This window comes from Amblyomma maculatum, chromosome 5 (genome assembly GCF_055883805.1).
Source record: "Amblyomma maculatum isolate TAMU_Amacu chromosome 5, ASM5588380v1, whole genome shotgun sequence".
Classification (NCBI taxonomy): domain Eukaryota; kingdom Metazoa; phylum Arthropoda; class Arachnida; order Ixodida; family Ixodidae; genus Amblyomma; species Amblyomma maculatum.
Window position 1 is genome coordinate 162189797 of NC_139348.1, and position 19716 is coordinate 162209512.

The 19716-nt window shown below is 44.2% G+C and overlaps 1 protein-coding gene across 1 annotated transcript in view; it reads left to right on the top strand.

Moving 5' to 3' along the window:
• LOC146190161 (uncharacterized) overlaps positions 1-19716 on the top strand; it is a 195215-nt gene that overhangs the window by 58126 nt on the left and 117373 nt on the right. Inside the window, exons 14-19 of the mRNA XM_084605427.1 lie at positions 4251-4346; positions 4496-4591; positions 6322-6417; positions 6537-6635; positions 8732-8827; positions 16545-16637. Coding sequence (XP_084461553.1) covers positions 4251-4346; positions 4496-4591; positions 6322-6417; positions 6537-6635; positions 8732-8827; positions 16545-16637 — 576 coding nt within the window. The remainder of the gene's footprint in view (positions 1-4250; positions 4347-4495; positions 4592-6321; positions 6418-6536; positions 6636-8731; positions 8828-16544; positions 16638-19716) is intronic.

Here is a 19716-nt window from a genome sequence, read left to right on the forward strand (position 1 = left end):
CCTATATGGTACAAACGGGGAGGTGCATAAACAAACGCCTTGGGGACCTTGGCAAAAGAGATAAAAAACAATAAAGATAAATACGTACGCCATGTCGACCCGTGCCAGCCTAGGCTACAAGAGGCGAAGATCTAAGCAAAAGCAAGAACAAAGAGGGGCTTGCTGGAAGCCTTTCATATAAAGAAAACGTCAGCGATACTTGAGTCAACTTGTTGGTGGCTGAGTACGATTTTCTATGCAAAAGTAATGCGAGGCGATAAGCCACGACTTTGATTAAGCACGTCGAGTGAATGTGGGCGTAGGCAATAAATGTATGTCTTATGAAGGCTCCTCGTCTCTCTTCCATAGTCCATCTCTCTTCCATAGGCTCCATAGTCGTCAAAAAAGGGTTTATAGACAGCATCACTTGTTGCGAGGCCAGTTCAGATCCTAATATTTTGAACGAGCCAAGGACACAGAAACACAAGAAACGTAGTACATGGGGACAGCGCTGTCCCGTGTACTTTTTTGTGTTTCTGTGTCTTTCGCTGGCTCAGTATGTTAGATTCGCACCAACTAGCTCAGATGGTCACCATGTTCCAGTTAAGGCTGCCAGGCGCCCACTGCTAAGCTCAGTGTATATGTACTTAGCAGACTTTTTGCGGAAAAATAAAAATGTAATGGCCTGTAACTCCACAGACGTGGAACATGCTTTCGCGTCAACCATCTCAGGTTCAATGTCAACTTGTTATTGAGCATAACCCTAATAATATGAGGTACTTAAAATGTCCCCAGTCGGATACCAGAAAAGTACTACAGGACAACAGAGTACAGAAAATGCTACAAAAACAAACTACAGGACCGCAGAAAAGGGTTACAGAACAACAGTATACCGGACATATTACAGAAACAAACTACATAAGTGCAGAAAACTACTAAAGAACTAGGCATATGTTTGACTTTACGACATAGGAACAGAATATTTTGTCTTATTTGTCACATGGCTCTGGAGTTTGATAGGTTCTCATTATGATAATATTACCGAGAATGAGGTTCTTTTGGCGATTCAGAAACTTAGCCAAAACTTTCAACAGGAGTTGATGAAATTCCCAGCTTCGTAATCAAAGGATGCGCTGACTATTTTTGCACTGTTTTAGCGCATTTGTTGAACTTATCGTTGTGAACTGGTGCTTTTCCTTGTCACTGGAAATTGTCAGTAGTTTTCCTGTATTCAAGTCTGGCGATGCTTGTGATGTGAAGAACTTTCGACCTGTGTCACTGATTTGTTGTTTTGCGAAAGTTTTTCAAATGGTTATGTACAAACGCATGGGCTCGTACTTCAAACAGAATATCTCAATTCTGCAGCACGGTTTTTTAAAAGGTCGATCTGTGAAAACTAATTTATGCAGCTATCTTGATTATACTGGCCCACATGTATTTAATCGCGGTCAGGTAGATGCAGTCTACTTTGACATGACTAAAGCTTTCGATACGGTTTCCCATGAGTTACTTCTGATAAAGATGGAAAAATATGGACTTTGCCCCATGTACTGTAGGTGGCTCAAAAGCTACCTTGGCAGCCGCCGTAACATGGTCCGCTTTTTCGGCTGAGTGTCTAAAGAATTTCTATCGTCTTCGGCAGCACCTCAAGGCTTCAACTTAGGACCGCTGTTGTTTTTAGTGTTTGTTAATAATTTGCCATTACATGTCAAGAACTCAAAAATTTTGCTCTTCGATAATTTGCCGTTACATGTCAAGAACTCGAACATTTTGCTCTTCGCAGATGATTTCAAATTATTCCGTAATAGTTGGGATATTGAGGACTGCCGCCAATTGCAAGCTGACCTTAACAACGTCGAGAAATGGTGTTTGTTGAATCGCTTAAAGTTGAATATTAAGAAGACTGCCGTCTTGCCTCTAACTAGGAAACGCGACGCAGTTTTGTCTGATTATACACTTTTCACGGGTCAGATTTCTCGTGTGGCCCATGTACGAGACCTTGGGTTTGTTGTTGATTCAAGGCTTGATTTTAGATTGCATGTAAATTCAATTGTGTTACGCGCATTGAGACATATTGGCCTTATCTCTAGACTAACAAATACATTTCAACTGCATGAATGTGTACGCACTCTATACTGTGCCCTTGTGAGACCGCGTCTTGAGTTCGCGTCAGTACCCTGGAATAACGTATCTGCCACCTATTGCGCAAAAATTGAAAATGTCCAGAGTAAGTTCATATGCATCTTTTATGATAGATATATTACACGCCGTCGTCTCTACGACTACGATTCTCTCTTGGCAGACCTCAATATGTGTACTCTTGGCAACAGGCGACTCATACGTGACATGCAGTTTCTGCAAAAAGTTCTGCGCGGTTTCATTAACTGTGGGACCTTACTGACGTCGCTGAATTTTCGTGTGCCATATGCACAAGACTAAGGTAACGTTCAACAGCCTCGGGAAGGAACAGCAGTTTACATTAGGTAGCGAAGTACTGGAAGTAGTCGGCGAATATCCTCCACCACGTGTGAAAGAAGGCCAGGTCGAGACGCCAAAGTCGTGACGGCAAGGCAAGGTACGCCGTGTCAGCGTTTTAATCTGATGGAGAACCCAGGCGCGTGCTGGAGCTGGCGCCGCGGGACGATGACGATGGTATGCACAAAAGAAAGAAGAAGATTATGGTATGTACAAATGAAAGAAGATCCGTGGAAGGCTCACACTACTTAGGACAGGTAGTAACCGCAGATCCGGACCATGAAAAGAAAATAGCAAGAAGAATAAGATAGGGGTAGAACGCATTTGGCAAGCACTCGCAGATTATGACTAGCAGCTTACCGGCATCCCTCAAAGGAAAGTATACAACAGTTGCATCTTACCTGTACTCACCTATAAGGATGAAACGTGGAGGCTAACCAAGAGAGTTCTACTTAAGTTGAGGACAACCCAGAGGGCTACGGAACGAAAAATTGTAGGGGTAACATTAAGAGATAGGAAACGTGCAGAGTGGGTCAGAGAAATAACTCAAGTTACCGACATCCTAGTGGAAATTAAGAAGAAGAAATGGGCATGGGCAGGACATGTAGTGCGAAGAGAGGATAACCGAAGGTCGCTTAGGGTAACAAACTAGATTCCAACGGAAGGAAAGCGTAGCAAGGGGCGGCAGAAAGTTAGGTGGGCGGATGAGGTTAAGACGTTCGCAGGGGTCAAGTGGATGCAGCCAGCACAGAACCGGGTTAAGTGGAGAAATATGGGAGAGGCCTTCGCCCTGCAGTGGGTATGGTCAGGCTGATGATGATGACATGCAAAGGCTGCAAAATGTTTTGACATATTTTATCCGTATTTGCACGCCAACTGTCCAATGACTCGTTTACAAATCCTGTATAACAAAACGTTTATTGACACGGACATATTTGCCTAATTGTTGTTTTCATGCCTGGTTTTAAATGTTTTTGAGTGGTCATTCTGATGTATCTGACCTAGTGTGCGCTCCTTTAGGCCACGTGGCTGTTGAGGCACACTCAAATAAACATTTATCAAGCTATCTGTCTATCTATTACAAGGCACCAAGCTTTTATACAGTTGCAAGCGAGTGCCTCAATAGGCAATGGAAGGAGGTAGAGCCAAGAGCTTCTCAGCAGTCGCTTGTACGAGAATATTTGTGCTGACATGTAAGAGCACGGTAAACCGCGATGTTTTGCGTTGCTCAGTATTAGGCCATTGCATCGAGCCATTATTGCGGAAGAGCCTCCAGGCGAGAACCAGAAGGATATGAACTTGTACCGTCAAACATGCTCCAAACACAAGATCACGACTCATCAAATGTGACGGGGGTTCACTGCCTGCGTTTCACTGGTTTCGCAAGGCGAGCCAAATTAAACTTTAAGAGATGCAGCCCAAGCTTGAAGGGCAGTAATAGTCCTACACTCCTGAAGTGGAATTCATTGCTCATGAGGCAAAACATAGGCTCCATTGAGCCGAAATCAGGAAAAGTCAAAAGAGGAATAAGGAGGAAATATGAACAAAGAATAGCTTCTAGAGACCGTCGCTTGCGGAAGCCGACAGCAGGACGTAGCGCTGTCTTCACACTGCCTTCCTTTTTCCATATAAAGGCTTGTAGGAATACATGTACATTACATAATCAACGTAACAGGGCGTACAATAACGTTAACCATGATAATTGCTCAATTCCTTGAAGAGAATTTCTGTTCTTGTCTGCTAGTTTCAAAACTTTCTAACTTTCTTTCATAAAAATAGTATTTCGTTTCCCACAGACGAAAAGCGGAATGAATGTGATGATGACGAAAAGGAAGCATGCAAATCGATTGGAAAACAGTGTGACTTTTCTGCGAAGGCACCGCTCTGTATTGGTGAGAGTTGATCTTTTAGCATGCAGTTTACCGAGAGCTGCCTATGCATTTATGAAGCTGCGGTTAGGCACCACTATGTTATAGTGTATTCTTTCAGGCAATAATTAATGTCGTTACAAAAAGTACTTGCCACCATTTTTCGTGCGCAGACGACCAGCGAAAGAACTGTACTGAACAAGAGGACGCACAATGCAAGGCGATGGGAAGGACATGCGACTTCAGTAGCGGGGCAGCTGTCTGCACCGGTGAGCGGCCATTGGTTATATGGACTCAAACTTGCATGGAGGAGCACGAAAACCACTATGGTGGACGGTTAAGCTCAGTCATTGAGAGTACGACGCAACAGTGTCAATGGCTGCCGTCTGCGGCTCTTCTTGCATATTATAGTAGATATACTATCGGGGACAAAAGTCTCCGGACCACACGTCTGGCGATGTCGGACTAGAAGCACAATGTAAACGAATTATCAACTTATTTCTTTAGCACAGGTGAAAAAACTAAAGTCCAGCTTTAACTTCGGCAAGTATGGTCCGAGACTACAGGTCGAGAAGAAAGTTATGAGCTTTAGTTGCAGTGTGCATAGTCCACAGGCCTTTTTTCCTTATAGTACCTCGCACCAAAAAGCGATGATCGAACAGTGCGCTTCAAGATAGGGAAAGTTTTTTATGCAACCAATGAATACGGAGTCCTTGATCCCATTTGTCAAGGTTGATAAATTTACAAAAAGAAGTAAGCGTTTCCCAAACAAGGCCCGTCAGTCATGAAGTCGCAATAACTGGCCACTTAGTCTCGTAGCTTTACCTACAGCGTGTGTGAGACAATATGCAGTCGGCACCTCTAGTGGGAGGGTTTGCTTTTAGTGGCAGGTGCTGCTTCGTTTTGGGTTTTATTGGGCACGAGAAGGATTCTGACTGGCAGAGTTTAATTGTTTCTTTTTGTTTTAGACTGTGTGGATGTCTGGTCAGGTATAAGCAGGTGTTGTTACAACATGTACATAATAGTAGGAAGCAAACACCAGCAGATGCATTTGAAAAATGAACGGCAATAAATATGCTCGAAACAGATATTAGGAGTAAAAACATTTAGAGGGCCGCTTAGATGTCTCTTAAGAGGAGAATGGCCAATGCCTAGCCTTCCTCTCCTATCATCTGCTTCTCATCGTTTGTCTTTTATCGGCGTTCCTTCCAGTGCTACATATAATTATAATTGGTTTACAGAAAAAGAAAGGCACCGTATCGGTCACACTTTCTGCGGCAAGTCTGAAATTGGACGGTGCATCATCGCTCCTGTCGCGTGGTGTTCTTTGGCGCGCGTTCAAGAGTAGGATTGCAGATGACAGGGCGCTCGACAAGCAGAACATATCTCGCGGAATCTCGAGCACAGATCCAACGCCTCCTGCTATGGGCGTTGACAGATCACGCGCACAACTCTCGCGCACAGGATTTCGTTCCATGAGCCTAGCAGAGTTTTTGTCTTTAAAAGGTGCATCAAACATCAAAACAAATGAGGATAAATGCACAAACCACAAGCTAAGCCAAGCAAATGACGCTATAGTGTAGGGAGGAAAACATTAATCTTGCCGCGTAGGTCTTCTTCGTGGACAATACGGATCAATTGCTATTTTTTACCACCGACAGAAGAGCTGCTTTAAACGTGCAAGTTAATTTCACGACAAAGTTTTATGTAAACTTTTCCGGATAGGCATCGGCCAGCCTTGGATGAAGGGCTTTCGTTTCCTTGTTCTCGCCCAGATATTAATTATATTTAACGGTCGAATACTTATAAGTTTGTTGATTACAGCGTCTAGTAACGAGTCTGGTATTATACATAATTATTATTGATTCTTATTATTTTGCATCTTGTGTTAATTTTTAGCCCCAGTTTATCATATATGAGCGAGTGGACGCTATTTAGTAGGAATGGAGGGTTTGGATAATTGCATGCAGATCTTTTTTCTTTTTTTGTGCCTATGCAGATAAAAATCGCACAATCTGTGACCAGGACGAAAAGAAAAAATGCGAAGAAGAGGGCAAAGATTGTGATTTTAGCGCGGGAGCCGCTTTTTGCAGCAGTAAGAAAGTATTTGCCTTTTATATTTTACCTATCGACTAGGAAAACGAATGATCATTGTTTTGTTTTCGGATCTGCTTAACGGTACACTGACTTTTCATCCCTTTTACACTTCCTCAGCTGGCAAAAACCGCACTGCGTGCAATGAGCAAGAGAAGAAAGTATGCAAAGAAATGGGTAAAGAATGCGACTTCAGTGTCGGAGATGCGCTGTGCGTGGGTAAGCTCCTGCCCTAGCTTAGGCGGTTCCAGTTTGATATACCATACGCATATAGTGCAAGGCCTAATTACAGAACTTATAAAATATCACGGACGTTTTCTCGCTTTACGAAGGGGGAAAAGAGTGGCCAATGAGCGGTCGCAGTCAGGTTTACCTCTATGCAGAAAAAGCGACGAAATGTCCGACGCGTGGAGCAGCTCGTTGAGTTGATGATGGTGCTTGCCTCGTGCGCAACATGTCCTCGTAAAGATCCACAGAGCACAGATATCAACACTTCCACATTTTACACATTTGGCTTGAAAATTGTATTAACCTGAAAGCGCGATTCTCATTTTTTGAAAGGAATAATTATACTCGCAAGATGTTTGCAGGACTGCGAAAGTTTAAGCTCCCACGTCCAATCAGAGCTGCCCTCAAATATGTGAGCATCGTGAGAGTATTTAGCAAAGCCATACGGACGCAGCTCTGAGGAGGCCTGCTGCGAGGGGGTTAATACGTCTTTTCTGGCATGGCGTCGGTCACCGCGGAATCGTATAGGTCCATTCCGGCAACAGGGGAAGTCGAGTGTGAACGGACTGCACCATCCAATCTGTTCAAGACGCACACTGATCCGGACTGTCGACGGGTCTACAAAACCCCAGTGGCCAATCTGGTAGGCTTATTACGCACTGCGGCAGTAAACAAGGTTTTGTCGAAGGCGCAGCGCAAGTAGTCCGAGCTACGAAAACCTCGGGCGACTACCACGAGGAAATGAACGGGGAACATGACAAAAAGTAGGTCTATCAGGCCTCTCAGAAGCTTATTCCAATACCACCACCCGGCCCCGCAATAGTGATGGACAACAGTCCACCTAATTCTGTGAAACAGGGCAAATTGCCGCAAATGAGTATCCTTAAAAAGGAGATACAGGGTTGGCTGTTAAAAAATTGTGGCGCGGGGAGCAGCAACATGGTGTAGGCCGAGTTCATGACATTTGTCAACAATGGGGACGCAGGTGGGGACTGATACCATGTGGACGGCATCACTGATGCTGCTGGTCATCCCGATGTGCGCCTTCCACCCTACGACTGCCAACTGAACCCGATGAGTTTGTTTGGAGCGGCATCAAGGGTCTTGTGGCCGGTTACAACAAGACGTTCGAGGTCCAAGACGTAGAGCCTGTGGTCTGGCAAGGCATCAGGCAAGCGACTACTGAGAAATGCAAGAATTATGTGCAGCATATTACGAGTAAGGAAGAAGAGATGAGAAAACTTGACCACATCATCGTTTATGTTCTTGACCTAGGACCGTTCATTGCTGTCAGCCTGAAGAACGACGCACCCAGCAGTGCTGAATGGAGTTATGTTGAGGACGAGAGATGAGACTCGTTAATGTGCAAACGTGACTCCTGATATGTGTACGCACAAATCGGATCCGTTCAGCAGAGATCAACAAAAGTGAAAACATCGCTTCTTATGAGATATGATAGAAGCCATATTTGAGGTCTCCGGATTAATTTTGAGCGCTTGTGCACTTTCACAGTGCAAATGGGATTGTTTTGCATTTCGCCATCATCGACATTCATCTGCCCCGGCCTGCTTTAGACCCAGCTTAGGGATGACACTGGAACAAATAAATATACATCCACGACAGAAACACTGAAAATAACTGTGACCTGACAACAGAGGAACTGATACGAACAGACAAAAAAATGGGGCAGTCCCCCTGGAACGGGCGTGGGCTTGTTCAAAAACAAACAAGAAAAGAACAAAAAACTATCAAGCGCCACCTGCTTGAAATACAAAAGCGTACCAGTTCTTTCACGTGGATGAAGCCACCTGTCACCAATCTGCGGGGCGACAAGCGCGTAGGAGCACAGTCCGCCCATCCTGAGAGAAGTCTACCTTTCGCAGTGCTGCAAACATATTGAGAGACGAAGTGTAGTCATTGCATGTCAATTGGTTTAGCATCGTAAGCATATATCAGGTATAAGAATGCTCGCAATTCAGTAAAGCTTCCGGGACAAAAATAATTCTGGAAGGAAGAAAATTGAAAGTTATCTCGCAAAATTTTGTGTGTAAGCCTACCTGTCATTCACGTGTTCTCTTATTTAACAGATGCAAAACCCACAGAATGCAACGACGAAGAGAAGAAGGTGTGCGAAGAAATGGGAATGGAATGCGACTTTTCCGCAGGGGGTCCAATGTGCATGGGTAAGCATATGCTGTTGACGATAACCCTCCTCAACTTCTGACTCTATTTGAAATTAGCCCTGCATGAAACAGGAGCTCAAATTTCTATTAGTAAAGATACGTCGAGTGATGACAACAGACGTGAGCTTCTTTAGTGCGCTGGCTATCGTAGTATACTTCCTGCCACCAATTTCCTTATTGTTTCATTGTTTTCAAGGAAACGACGACACGACAGGGCGTAATAGTACATGTATGCGCCCCGAAAGCGGCAGGCAACAGATTGGGGGGCGGTCTTTTGTGTTTTTTGACGAACAAAATGTGTTCGAGGACAGCGGCCCTTCAAGGGGAATTTATATCCCAGTGCATCAAGCAGTGAATTTACAGATCCACAGAATTCGATCACTTTGATACGGGTAAATTTTAACTGCAATATTATCAATATTATTTCGCTGTTCAGCAAGAGGGCAGTGTTTTTGAATTTTACTACACAGTTTCCACAAGTTCATGACCATTAAAAGAAAGAACACAATATCGAGTAGTCTGCCAATACACTACCGTCATTCTTTCCTGATGGGAGAGCCGCAGTACTTGCTACCGAAACATCATTTTACAATACCCGAAAATCTGCCACAGCACAGTTGCCATAAAGTCAAATTAAAACTTTTCGGAAGCACAAAACCACGAAGAAGGAAACTTTTCTCGTTATCTGGAGGTGCAGGTTCCACACGGAACTTCACACTGAGCTTCGAGCTACTGCCAAGAAATTGTGCATTTTCACGTTCTGAAAACTTTTTTGTGGGCACCTGTACACAATTTCACTAAAAGTCGGAAAGAACACGTTGCAGGAAAATGATTTTAACATACCTTAACGCCCTCGGACACTGCGCACTTTTTCTTCCCGCAGCAAAAGATCGGAAAGCATGTAACGCAGAAGAAAAAGAGAACTGCGAGAACATAGGACATACATGTGATTTTACAGCGGGGTCCCCTCTTTGCATCGGTAAGCAATCAACTCATCATATAAACATTCTTGCAAGGTTAAGTGTGTATGGAGGCGGAAGTGCGTAAGAGATCTAAACAGATAGTACAGCACTGCCGTTGATATCGCTAGGTATGATTACGAACTTCGCTCTTGCTGTGGTTGATAAAGTAGCGGGAGTCAGATAAAGATGGCGGAAACCACGACAGCTATTTTTCTTGAAACTTTTTTAACTGCTTCTTGACCAGATTTTTTGCAAATCGCAAATCACCATCATCATCCGGTCTATACCAACTGCAGCGCGAAGACCTCTCTCATATTACTCCAATTAACCGCGTCCTGTGCTAGCTGCATCCACTTGCCCCTGCGAGCTTTTTAACCTCATCCGCTTGCCTAACCTTCTGCCTCTCCCACCTATGCTTTCCTTTTCTTGAAATTCAATTTGTTACTCTTAGCAACAATCCGTTATCCTGTCTTCGCGCTACATGTCCTGCCCATGTCCATTTCTTCTTGATGTCCAGTATAGAGTCTAATTACATCGAGTTATTTCTCTCACGCTTCCTATCTCTTAACGTTACCCCTACCATTTTCCGTTCCATTGCTCTCTTCGTTGTCCTCAACTTACGTAGAACAATTTTCGTTAGTCTCCATATTTCAGCTCCGCAGTTCAATACACGCAAGTAACAACTGTTGTAACTTTCCTCTTGAGTGATGCCGGTAAGCTGCTAGTCATAATATGCTAGCACTTGTCAAATTCACTTCGTCTTAATCTTATTATTCTAGTTATTTCTTTTTGTAGTCGGATCTGTGGTTACTGTCTTTGGTAGACATATTCGCCTACCCTTTGATTTAACATGGTTCAAATATATAACTGCTGAAATTGGGCTGCCGCGCCTTTCTTCCTCATTTGTTAACTAATAGCCCGTCGCTGAAGCCTCTGGCTTTCAGCTGAGCAAGCATGCGGGACCATCGAGCAATGCTATTAAGCAGTTGGAATGCCCAATCGGCGTGGATGGTAATACTAATGCCATCCTTGAGGACCAAGACAGCACAGCACTGAGTAATTCTCGACATTTTCATTATTACACATTGGAAACACGCTTGCACGGTCCCTCTTCCATAACAACCTTCAGTGCCCGAGGGGCGTTATGGTGACATCTAGTTATCGCGCATCCTAGCCAACGACGGCTCACATTGCACGGAATGCGAGGCTTAAGCTTCCCGCTGAGAGCGTCTACGTAGTGTGTAAGGAGGGCGCACTTCCCACCAGAAGTAACGCGGACAACTTGCACAGCCGAAAGTATAACTGGATGAGTTGGGTCAATAAAACTATAGGTACAGTTCTTGCAGCTAATTACGACGTTGCTACGATGTATCTAAGCCCTCAACCAAGACAAGTTAGTCGTCTATATCAACGGGACCGACCCAAGTTCTCTCCTGTGCGCTGTTCTCTCACAATGGTTTTATGCCAACTACCCATTGCTCAATGTAGAGATAACTGCCACAGTAACTGATGGTGTAACAGTTATGCTATCAAGAGGGGTAGACCGTGGGGAAGCAGGCTTGTAACACTATACCTTAAATTGCATTACATGCACGTGGATTAATCGACAGGGGCTGCCCTGTGGATGCGTCACGCGAGAAGAATCAGGATGATCAATGAAGCAGAGCTTGATATTCACAACGCTGAGCTCTCCTTTCGGACCGTAGCCTTTTGCAGTCTCTTTTGTTGGGGGAATGCGAAAGCATTGAGAGTTCTGTGCCTTGTTTCGGTATGAGCTCGTTCCACGTATCCTTGCTTTTCCGACGTCAACTTTAATTTTGCTCTTTTATTTTATTTCCTAATATCTTATTTTTAATACATAATTTATTCTGCACTGTGTTTTATTTTTATTTATATAGCTACTAAGGCGTGGTGCGTCGTCAGCCATACCGATGTGGAATGAAACTCTGAGCCCACTCAGCCCACACGACGATCTGTATATGGCGGACGAAAGCGCTGTGAGCGTGCGGCCACCGTTGACACTTCTCTTTTCTTCCCCAGTGTCGCTGATGTCCTTCCCATCAACGCTTTCCGGCGTCCTTACGCTAAACTAAGGATTTATGGATTTATTCTTAGGGAGCCGCCGGAAAGTGGTAATTGTTTAGTGCGCTCGGCTGGCGCATGGAATGGTGGTGGTTCAAGTCTTGTCATAGGCAGTATTTTCTTTTCCTATTTTCATTGTTGTGTGGACACATCCTGTCCACAGTTCGTGGTAACACATTATCTCCCCAATACTCATGAGGGAACAAATGATTTCGCATTAAAAATTGCTCATTGGTTTCGTGATTCCACCGACCTTAGCTTAATCTTAAGGAACTTAGTATTGTAACACGTTCACTTAGGCTAAAGAATAACAAGGATGTACCATTTCCACTCAAGGTTTTTTGTTGCTGTTCCTCATGGGTGTCATGACCTTAATCTTTGGCACTGGCCCTTTCTGACTTGCTCGGATGGGGGCACTTCATTTTAGGCTGATGGTGAATCGCGACCGGCGTGAGACAAGATGTCTACATATCGCCAGTACAAAACACCTTGTGAATTAGGCTGCCCCGAGGCACAAGAGATGGAAGGAGAGTCGAGATCATCTGCTATAAACCACGATTTCGCTCGCTAAATTCTGTTAAACCACAATTAAATCCACCCTAACATTTTATCGATTGGTTGCGCCAGTATGTTGCCAGGGTGAATGCGTGTTTCGCTAGTCAGGGAGGAGGAGGAGAAAACCATTAGTGGGCACTCTACTTATATTAGAAAACGGTCTTGAGGATGATTATTGCGCTTAGAGACAGTCCCTCTCCCGGGCCGCTCCCCGAGCTCTCTGGATAGGAGCGCGCTGGTCCTTCAGGCCCGAGCTGGACAAGGCTATCTCCCAGTTCACCATAGCTGGCTGCCTTATTCGTCTGTATTTGTACTATATTGACATGGTCAACCATGTGGCATATAGGTAAACATAGCGCCCGCAGAATTTGCACCCTTACGTGAATGCCGGGTCCGCATCTTTTAGTATACAGTATCTTGAAAAAAACATCCGGTTCGGATCTGCCTCCAGTCGCAATATTAGTTTTTTACGACGCTCTTGGCCGCTACGGCGGGTACCCTCCCGCAGATATGGATATGTTTTGACATCCGCATAAGAGATCAGTGGGATTTGTATTACTGCCGCATCAGAACGGGGCTATCGAGTGGAACTCGAGAAGGAATAGTCAGATGGTGTCTTGAGGGGCATTACCTCTCTCCATGCCTTGGTGGTCAGGCATGAATACCATATTTTATTACTGCGTGTTAAACCTAATTGCTCTATTGGGTCAATGTTATTCTGCGGACGGGAAAAAATTCGACACGGACACTCAAGAGGTGTTGCATGTACGAATGGAACAGCATTACTCTCCCGGGGGAAACGTTTTCGAGTGAGGTTTCTGGCACGTAATGAAGCTCTCTGCTAGCATTGCATTCCATGTGTGTGCGTGTTCCACGTAGACGAACATGTCTCACACGCCGTCTTGGAGCCGTAATCGCCGGAACATAGGCTTGAAGACATATACAATTGGAAGTACATATGTCCGTGTTATGAATAGGCTATCTTAATTGCATATTTATGCGACAAACAATCGTTTGACAATAGGTGTAAGACGAATGATTGCATCACAATTTTGATACGAATCTTGACAAAGCTGCATGGCTATCCGCCAGAGCATCAGAGGAATGCCATTGTCTGAAGTGGCGGTGACCTCGTTCGTATATGGATGCCTCCGGTATTGAAATGTGGTTCTCGGCTCGCTGTGCGCGTTGTACGCTTTTGACCGCATCCAATTTTTCTTGCTAATACTGAAAATTTCCGGGCCATCTGGTGAGCGCAGAAATGCAACGCATGCCGCTGGTTCTTCTCGTAATTGGGCAGGTATGCCTTATCTTTAAAGTTCTGCACTGGCGCGGGGAAGGATTATGTTAGAGCGAAGCTTCTCCCGATAGCGGAACTGCGGTCATTTCTGGCCTAGCTTTTGCTTATCATACCCTTCCTATTTTCGTTATAACTCTTATTTGTGTTGGTGATTTTTTATTCGCATTTCATATGTTTTAAGTGTAATGTCACCTACTGATTTGCTCTTTAATTTAGCAATGACTTGCTCTGCCGACATGTTAGCCTTGGCTTGAAAATGCGCTGCCATCGAGCTTGGCCCAACTTTATTCGAAAAGACAGCAGATTTAAATGCGCTTTACTTAAGGCCACACATCATGTTAACCACGTTGAAATGTGTAATCTGCCTTTGAAGCGAAGGCCAAGAATTCGCACTGGTCCCTACCTGCACCTCCAACTTCGCTGGGTAAGGATTTCTGAAGGCAGTTGTGGATAGGCTGGTTTTGTCTGTAAAAGAAAGGAGCTCTGAGTAAAAATTATTGCTTTCTTAACCGATTTTGCCTGACATTTTACTGTGACATTGGATTCTTCGCCGGCACTCTCGCTGCCACCTCAGCCCACAATAAGGAAGCCAATAAAGGGAGGAGATGAATGAAGAAAGTGAGGTCATAGTCGAGGGCTTCGGATGACACTAACTACTTCGTCCAATGCGCTGACGACGCACAACACCCGGGCAACGTTTGCATTTCCTCTCCATCGAGACGCGCGGTACCCACGGCTGGGTTCTCACTCCACGTTCATAGCAGCCCAACATGCTAACCACTGAACCATTGGAACTGTGGTGGAAGTGTACGGGAGAGTCCAAAATCAGAGCACTAAACAGCTTCTGGCAGGACACGGAGACTTTCGTGACGCTTCACGCAGGCCCTCGGTGCGACAAGATCCGGCCACAGAGTACACGTATTTTATGGGATAAATGCCATCTCTGTATACCGACATTGTGCTGCCGTGATCAGCAGCACTGTTTGCTTATATTAGTGCGGAGTTTACGTGATTGCTTTAAACGCCGATAAGTGACTGAGTGAATTTGTTTTGCATTCTTTAAAACTGCTTAATATATACTATAGGGTTATAAGAAATACTATGCCACGAGTAGTTTATTATAACTTCAAGAAACGATGGACGGGAAGTTCACACTGGCAATACCCAACGAACGCTTGGCAATACTTGCGTACACTACATTGCGCTTACTGTTGCTGTGTAGCGACGATGTAGCTTCGCTTACAGCACATAAAAAAGAACAACTCAGGCCCACCGCCTTCGTGGTATATTCAGTTACCTTCCATTCCACTTATTTACTATTTCCTATTTGACATTTACTGTCATCGCCGAATCTATTGACAGCCTAATATGCTCCAGCAGGACTTTTTGACGGGTTAGTTGGTACATGATCTTGATTCTTATAGCGCTGACGAAACACCACAGGAAGAAAGACACAGGAAGAAATACACAATCTGACTTCTCTCTCTCATGTCATCTTCGGTTTTTAATCTCTTGTGGTTGCTCGCCTTTATCATTTTCTTGTTTCTTGTCTTTATCCATGCGACCTGCCTTTCACCCATGTGTTTTGTCATGATTGAACTGGTTCAATCCTGCCTAGTGTTACTTTTTTTTTCTGATTTAGTGTGGGGTTATCGCACATTCATGCAGACCAGAGATTATAAAAGAGTGCCTGGGTTCCTTTTCTGCTCATTAAAGTTAGAAGTTGCGCTTCTGTCCTTTTGTGTCTCTTCCTGTGGTGTTTCGTCAGCGCTATAAGAATCAAGACCTAATAAGCTCCAGTTTGAACGTCCTCCTTAATATCCAGGAGCTGTATTTGTAGCATCGCCTCCTGCCGCATATCAACTCCGATTACTGCGTCCATCATATGTTAATCCACGCTTTCTTCTTTAGGAAATTCGACAGTTTAACACAACCGTTTGTTTTTCATTCATAATGCATACATAGCTTGCTCCCACGGCACAGCCGCTGCCATGGTGGCAAACCAAGAACACATCTGCAATATGTGCGTTTGTTATAAATGTCCTTGCTGAAACCGATTCTGGCCTGCATTGATGAAAGTGGGCCTGATTCGCCATCATCGCAACAATCATATACAGGCGCAACCTTTTGTTATGTTTTGAATATTTTTATGACAAAAAAGTCTAGATATTGCAGGACACCACCCGCCGTGTAAACCGTTGACGAATGCAAAAGGAACAGTTCTTAAAGGTATAAGAACATCTAAATGCAAAATCGGAGTTTCGAATTTTACCAGAATAACACTTGTTGCTTCGAATCAGCCTGGTGAGGCACGCGTACGTAGCCTACTGTTTTTTTAAAACACTGAGAAATCGCCAGACAAAAATACTGCATTGTATAAGCTCGCAACGCATTTTCCTAATAAAATAGCCAGTGTGGGGATCTTTATTTGCTGCCCTTATTAGAGAGTCAGCAGTATACAGCACCATATGCGTTGCGTGGGAAGCGTGATTATCAATTGTCTAGAAACGAACTCAATAAAGGTGTGACGACGTAGTTTGAATTTTGTCCTCGTGAGGAGAATCGTTATTTCTTCACACCTTGATTTTAGGATGAAAATTGAAGGAAAATCTGAAGACGTCAGTCGTGTCTCAGCATAGGTGAACAGCAGGTGTTGAGCTGTAGATACACTAGGGCCGGTATATCAAAGGAATTACGGCGGAAATCTATAAATTCCATATCGGCTCTGAATATCAGCGCACAAAATAGAGCTTTTATTTATAACTTTGCATCGATAGACTGATATTATTTTCTGAACTATAATTTCTTTTGACTGAAGAAAAGCGCACCGAATGTAATGAAGAGGAGAAGGAGTTGTGTAAAGAAATGGGAAAGAATTGCGACTTCAGTGCCGGGGCTGCTCTATGCGTTGGTAAGGCGACATCCTCAGTTTCTCTGAATTCTTGCATGGAACACTAAAACTTGATTGGCAATTTGCTTAGACTTGCATTCATCCCTCTTGCCATTGTGCGACGATCAGATATGCATCGATTTCTACGCATGATGACGCCAAGCCTGCTGCCAGTTAGTTTTCCTCATGCTGCTGGTACAACTGTAGTAAATTGTTTTTGGTAGCCTAAAAAAGTAATGCTTGCGTTATCAGTGTCAACATAATTACTAACTACTTAAACTAGCAAACTGCGCCATGCGAGAGATCATCGAACTTTTCTCTTGTCTCAGGGGCAAAGCGAATTATAGCCCTCTTTTTTTATTATTGTTATGGCAATTTCCACTGGTCGATTCGAGCAAGCACCCAAATCAGAAGAAAGCGACCTACACCACTCAATAGAAAACGTGTACAGCGCAAGGCAAAAATAATGCTGAGTCGGTTTCAGGAGTTGAAATGACATCCAAGTAAAAAAAAAAACGTTCTTATTGATAAATAGGCGGGGGCGCGACACTGTGCAACTTGTTCTCGCATGCTTTTAGAGCTGTGGACATTTTTTCATAGACGGCCTTCAATATAATCGCGAAAAAAAAAACAGCAATGACTAGTGTCTTCTGCCGATGTTACTGAAACTACTAAAAATAACAAAACAAATCCAGGAACGTCCGAAAATTTCTACATCGCTGACTAGAATTTCCGGCGAGGTCAAACCCTGGTCGGTAGGTTCAGCCTCTGAGTTGTTCCAAAAAACGAGAGGAATGCGAGCATCTTCGACCAGTGTAATTTGAAACTCGTCATCCCAAAGCAAGAAACCCTGTACCAATACTAGCAGCAGATATCACCAGTATTCTTACCATTTATATACTGAATAAGCAATATGCCGAGAGTAGTCTCAGTCTATCCACAAGCAGGATGCAGAGCTAGGTTTTGAAAAGACTTATGCTTTAGTTCCATCTGAGTGGTTGTTTTGTACATCGCCGCCTTCTGCTAAGCCGTAAAGAAAGTGCACGTTTCCAATTTACTGAACTTGATATTAAATGCTGTCATTCGGGATGCACACTTTCATAATAAGCGACGTATACAAATTCCTGCGTCATCCGAGCAAAGTTGCTCAGATGACTGAAATTTTCATGTTCTTCGCTAGGGAACAGGTAAAGCTTCACGGCAAACTTTCTAATGTCTATTCCTTATCCTCATTTTCCCACACGAAAACAACTACAAAACCATGTCAAAAATACGACAATATATTCGGTAGTTCTGTAGTAAACGTCAGATTTTTCTATAGTTATGTAGTAGTTTTGTGTAGTTTTTCTGTTCAGTCAGTTCAGGCGTTCAGTCGTGTCCGACTCTTCGTGACCCTATGGACCATGTCACGCCACGCTTTCCGGTCTCTCACTATCTTCTTAACATCACATAGCTTCATCTGCAATGCCTCGAGAATGCCATCTAACCATCGCGTTCGCTGCCTACCCCTTCTCCGGCGACCCTCAACCTTTCCCAACATCAAATCTTTCTCCAGCGACTCCTCTCTTCTCATCAGATGTGCAAAGTAGCTGAGCTTTAACTTTAGAATTTGACCCTCCAATGAGCAGTCAGGGTTTATGGTCGACAATATCGACTGATTTGATCTTCTGGTAGTCCAAGGAACTCTCAAGAGTCTTCGCCAGCACCACAATTCAAACGCGTCAATTCTTCGGCGGTCAGCCTTTTTCACAGTCCAACTCTCGCATCCATACATCACAACTGGAAAGACCATAGCACGGGTTATACGGATCTTGGTTCGCAGACTAATGTCTCTGCTCTTTACTAGGCGGTCAAGGCTAACTATTGCTCTCTTTCCCAGAAGCAGGCGTGGCTGCAGTCTCCTTCCGAGGTAATCTTGGCGCCCAAGAACAGAAAATCTGTCACAGCTTCCACTTCTTGTCCATTGATGCTCCAGGACTTGATAGGGCAAGACGCCATGATCTTCGTCTTTTTAATGTTCAGTTTAAGCCCAAACTTCTCACTCTCTTCTTGTACGCGCATCAGAAGTCTCTTGAGTTCCACTTCACTTTCTGCCATTAAAGTGGTATCATCCGCATATCTAAGGTTGTTGATACGTTTTCCAGCAATCTTCACTCCAGCTGAAGACTCGTCCAGACCGGCCTTCCTCATGATGCACTCTGCATATAGGTTAAATAGGCAGGGCGACAGTATGCAGCCTTGCCTCACCCTTTTCTCAATCGGAAACCAATCAGTAAGACCATGCCCAGTTCTGACTGTGGCCTCTTGCCCTTCATAAAGGTTCCTGAGGAGACAGATGAGGTGAATTGGAACTCCCATCTCTTGGAGAGCTTGCCACAATCTGCTGTGATCTACGCAGTCAAACGCTTTCGCATAATCAATAAAGGATCACTGCCTTGTCGTGGCGGAGCGGCTTGCGAAACTCGATGAAGTCGTGAGCTCTGCTGTGTAGGGCCACCCAAGATAGACAGGTCACGGCAGAGAGTTCTGACAAAATGTGATTCACTGGAGAAGGTAATGGCAACCCACTCCAGTATTTCCTGCCAAGAAAACCCTATGGCCAGTTTTTCTGTAGTATATTTCTATTGTCTGTAGTTCTGCAGCACTTTTCTGTTGTAACTAAAGGAATTGCTGATGTTACTACAGAGCATTCGGTTGTCACGAAGGTTTCGCGTCAAAAACCGCACTGAAATTCTGTCGTAAAAACAGAAGCTTTTCTGTAGTTTTTTTCGACTGGGATAGCACGGGAAACTTTAGCTTAAGGCGGCTTGACGCTAGCGATTGCCGACAAGAGCATAAAAAAAGAATGTTCGACCACAGTGACTAATTATTGATACAGCGCTTTAGTGTACATTTCACCTTGTGTAATGGCATGCGACGTTCATTTCTCAGTGCTTCCGCGTTCACTCCGTTTTGTCAGGTAAAAAGCAAACGCACTGCAGTGAGCAGGAGGAACAACGTTGCAAATCTATGGGAATGACATGCGACTACAGCGCAGGAGGAGCCCTCTGCATCAGTGAGTATATGCCTAGTTCCAAATGTTGTAGGGTGCATGTTTGTC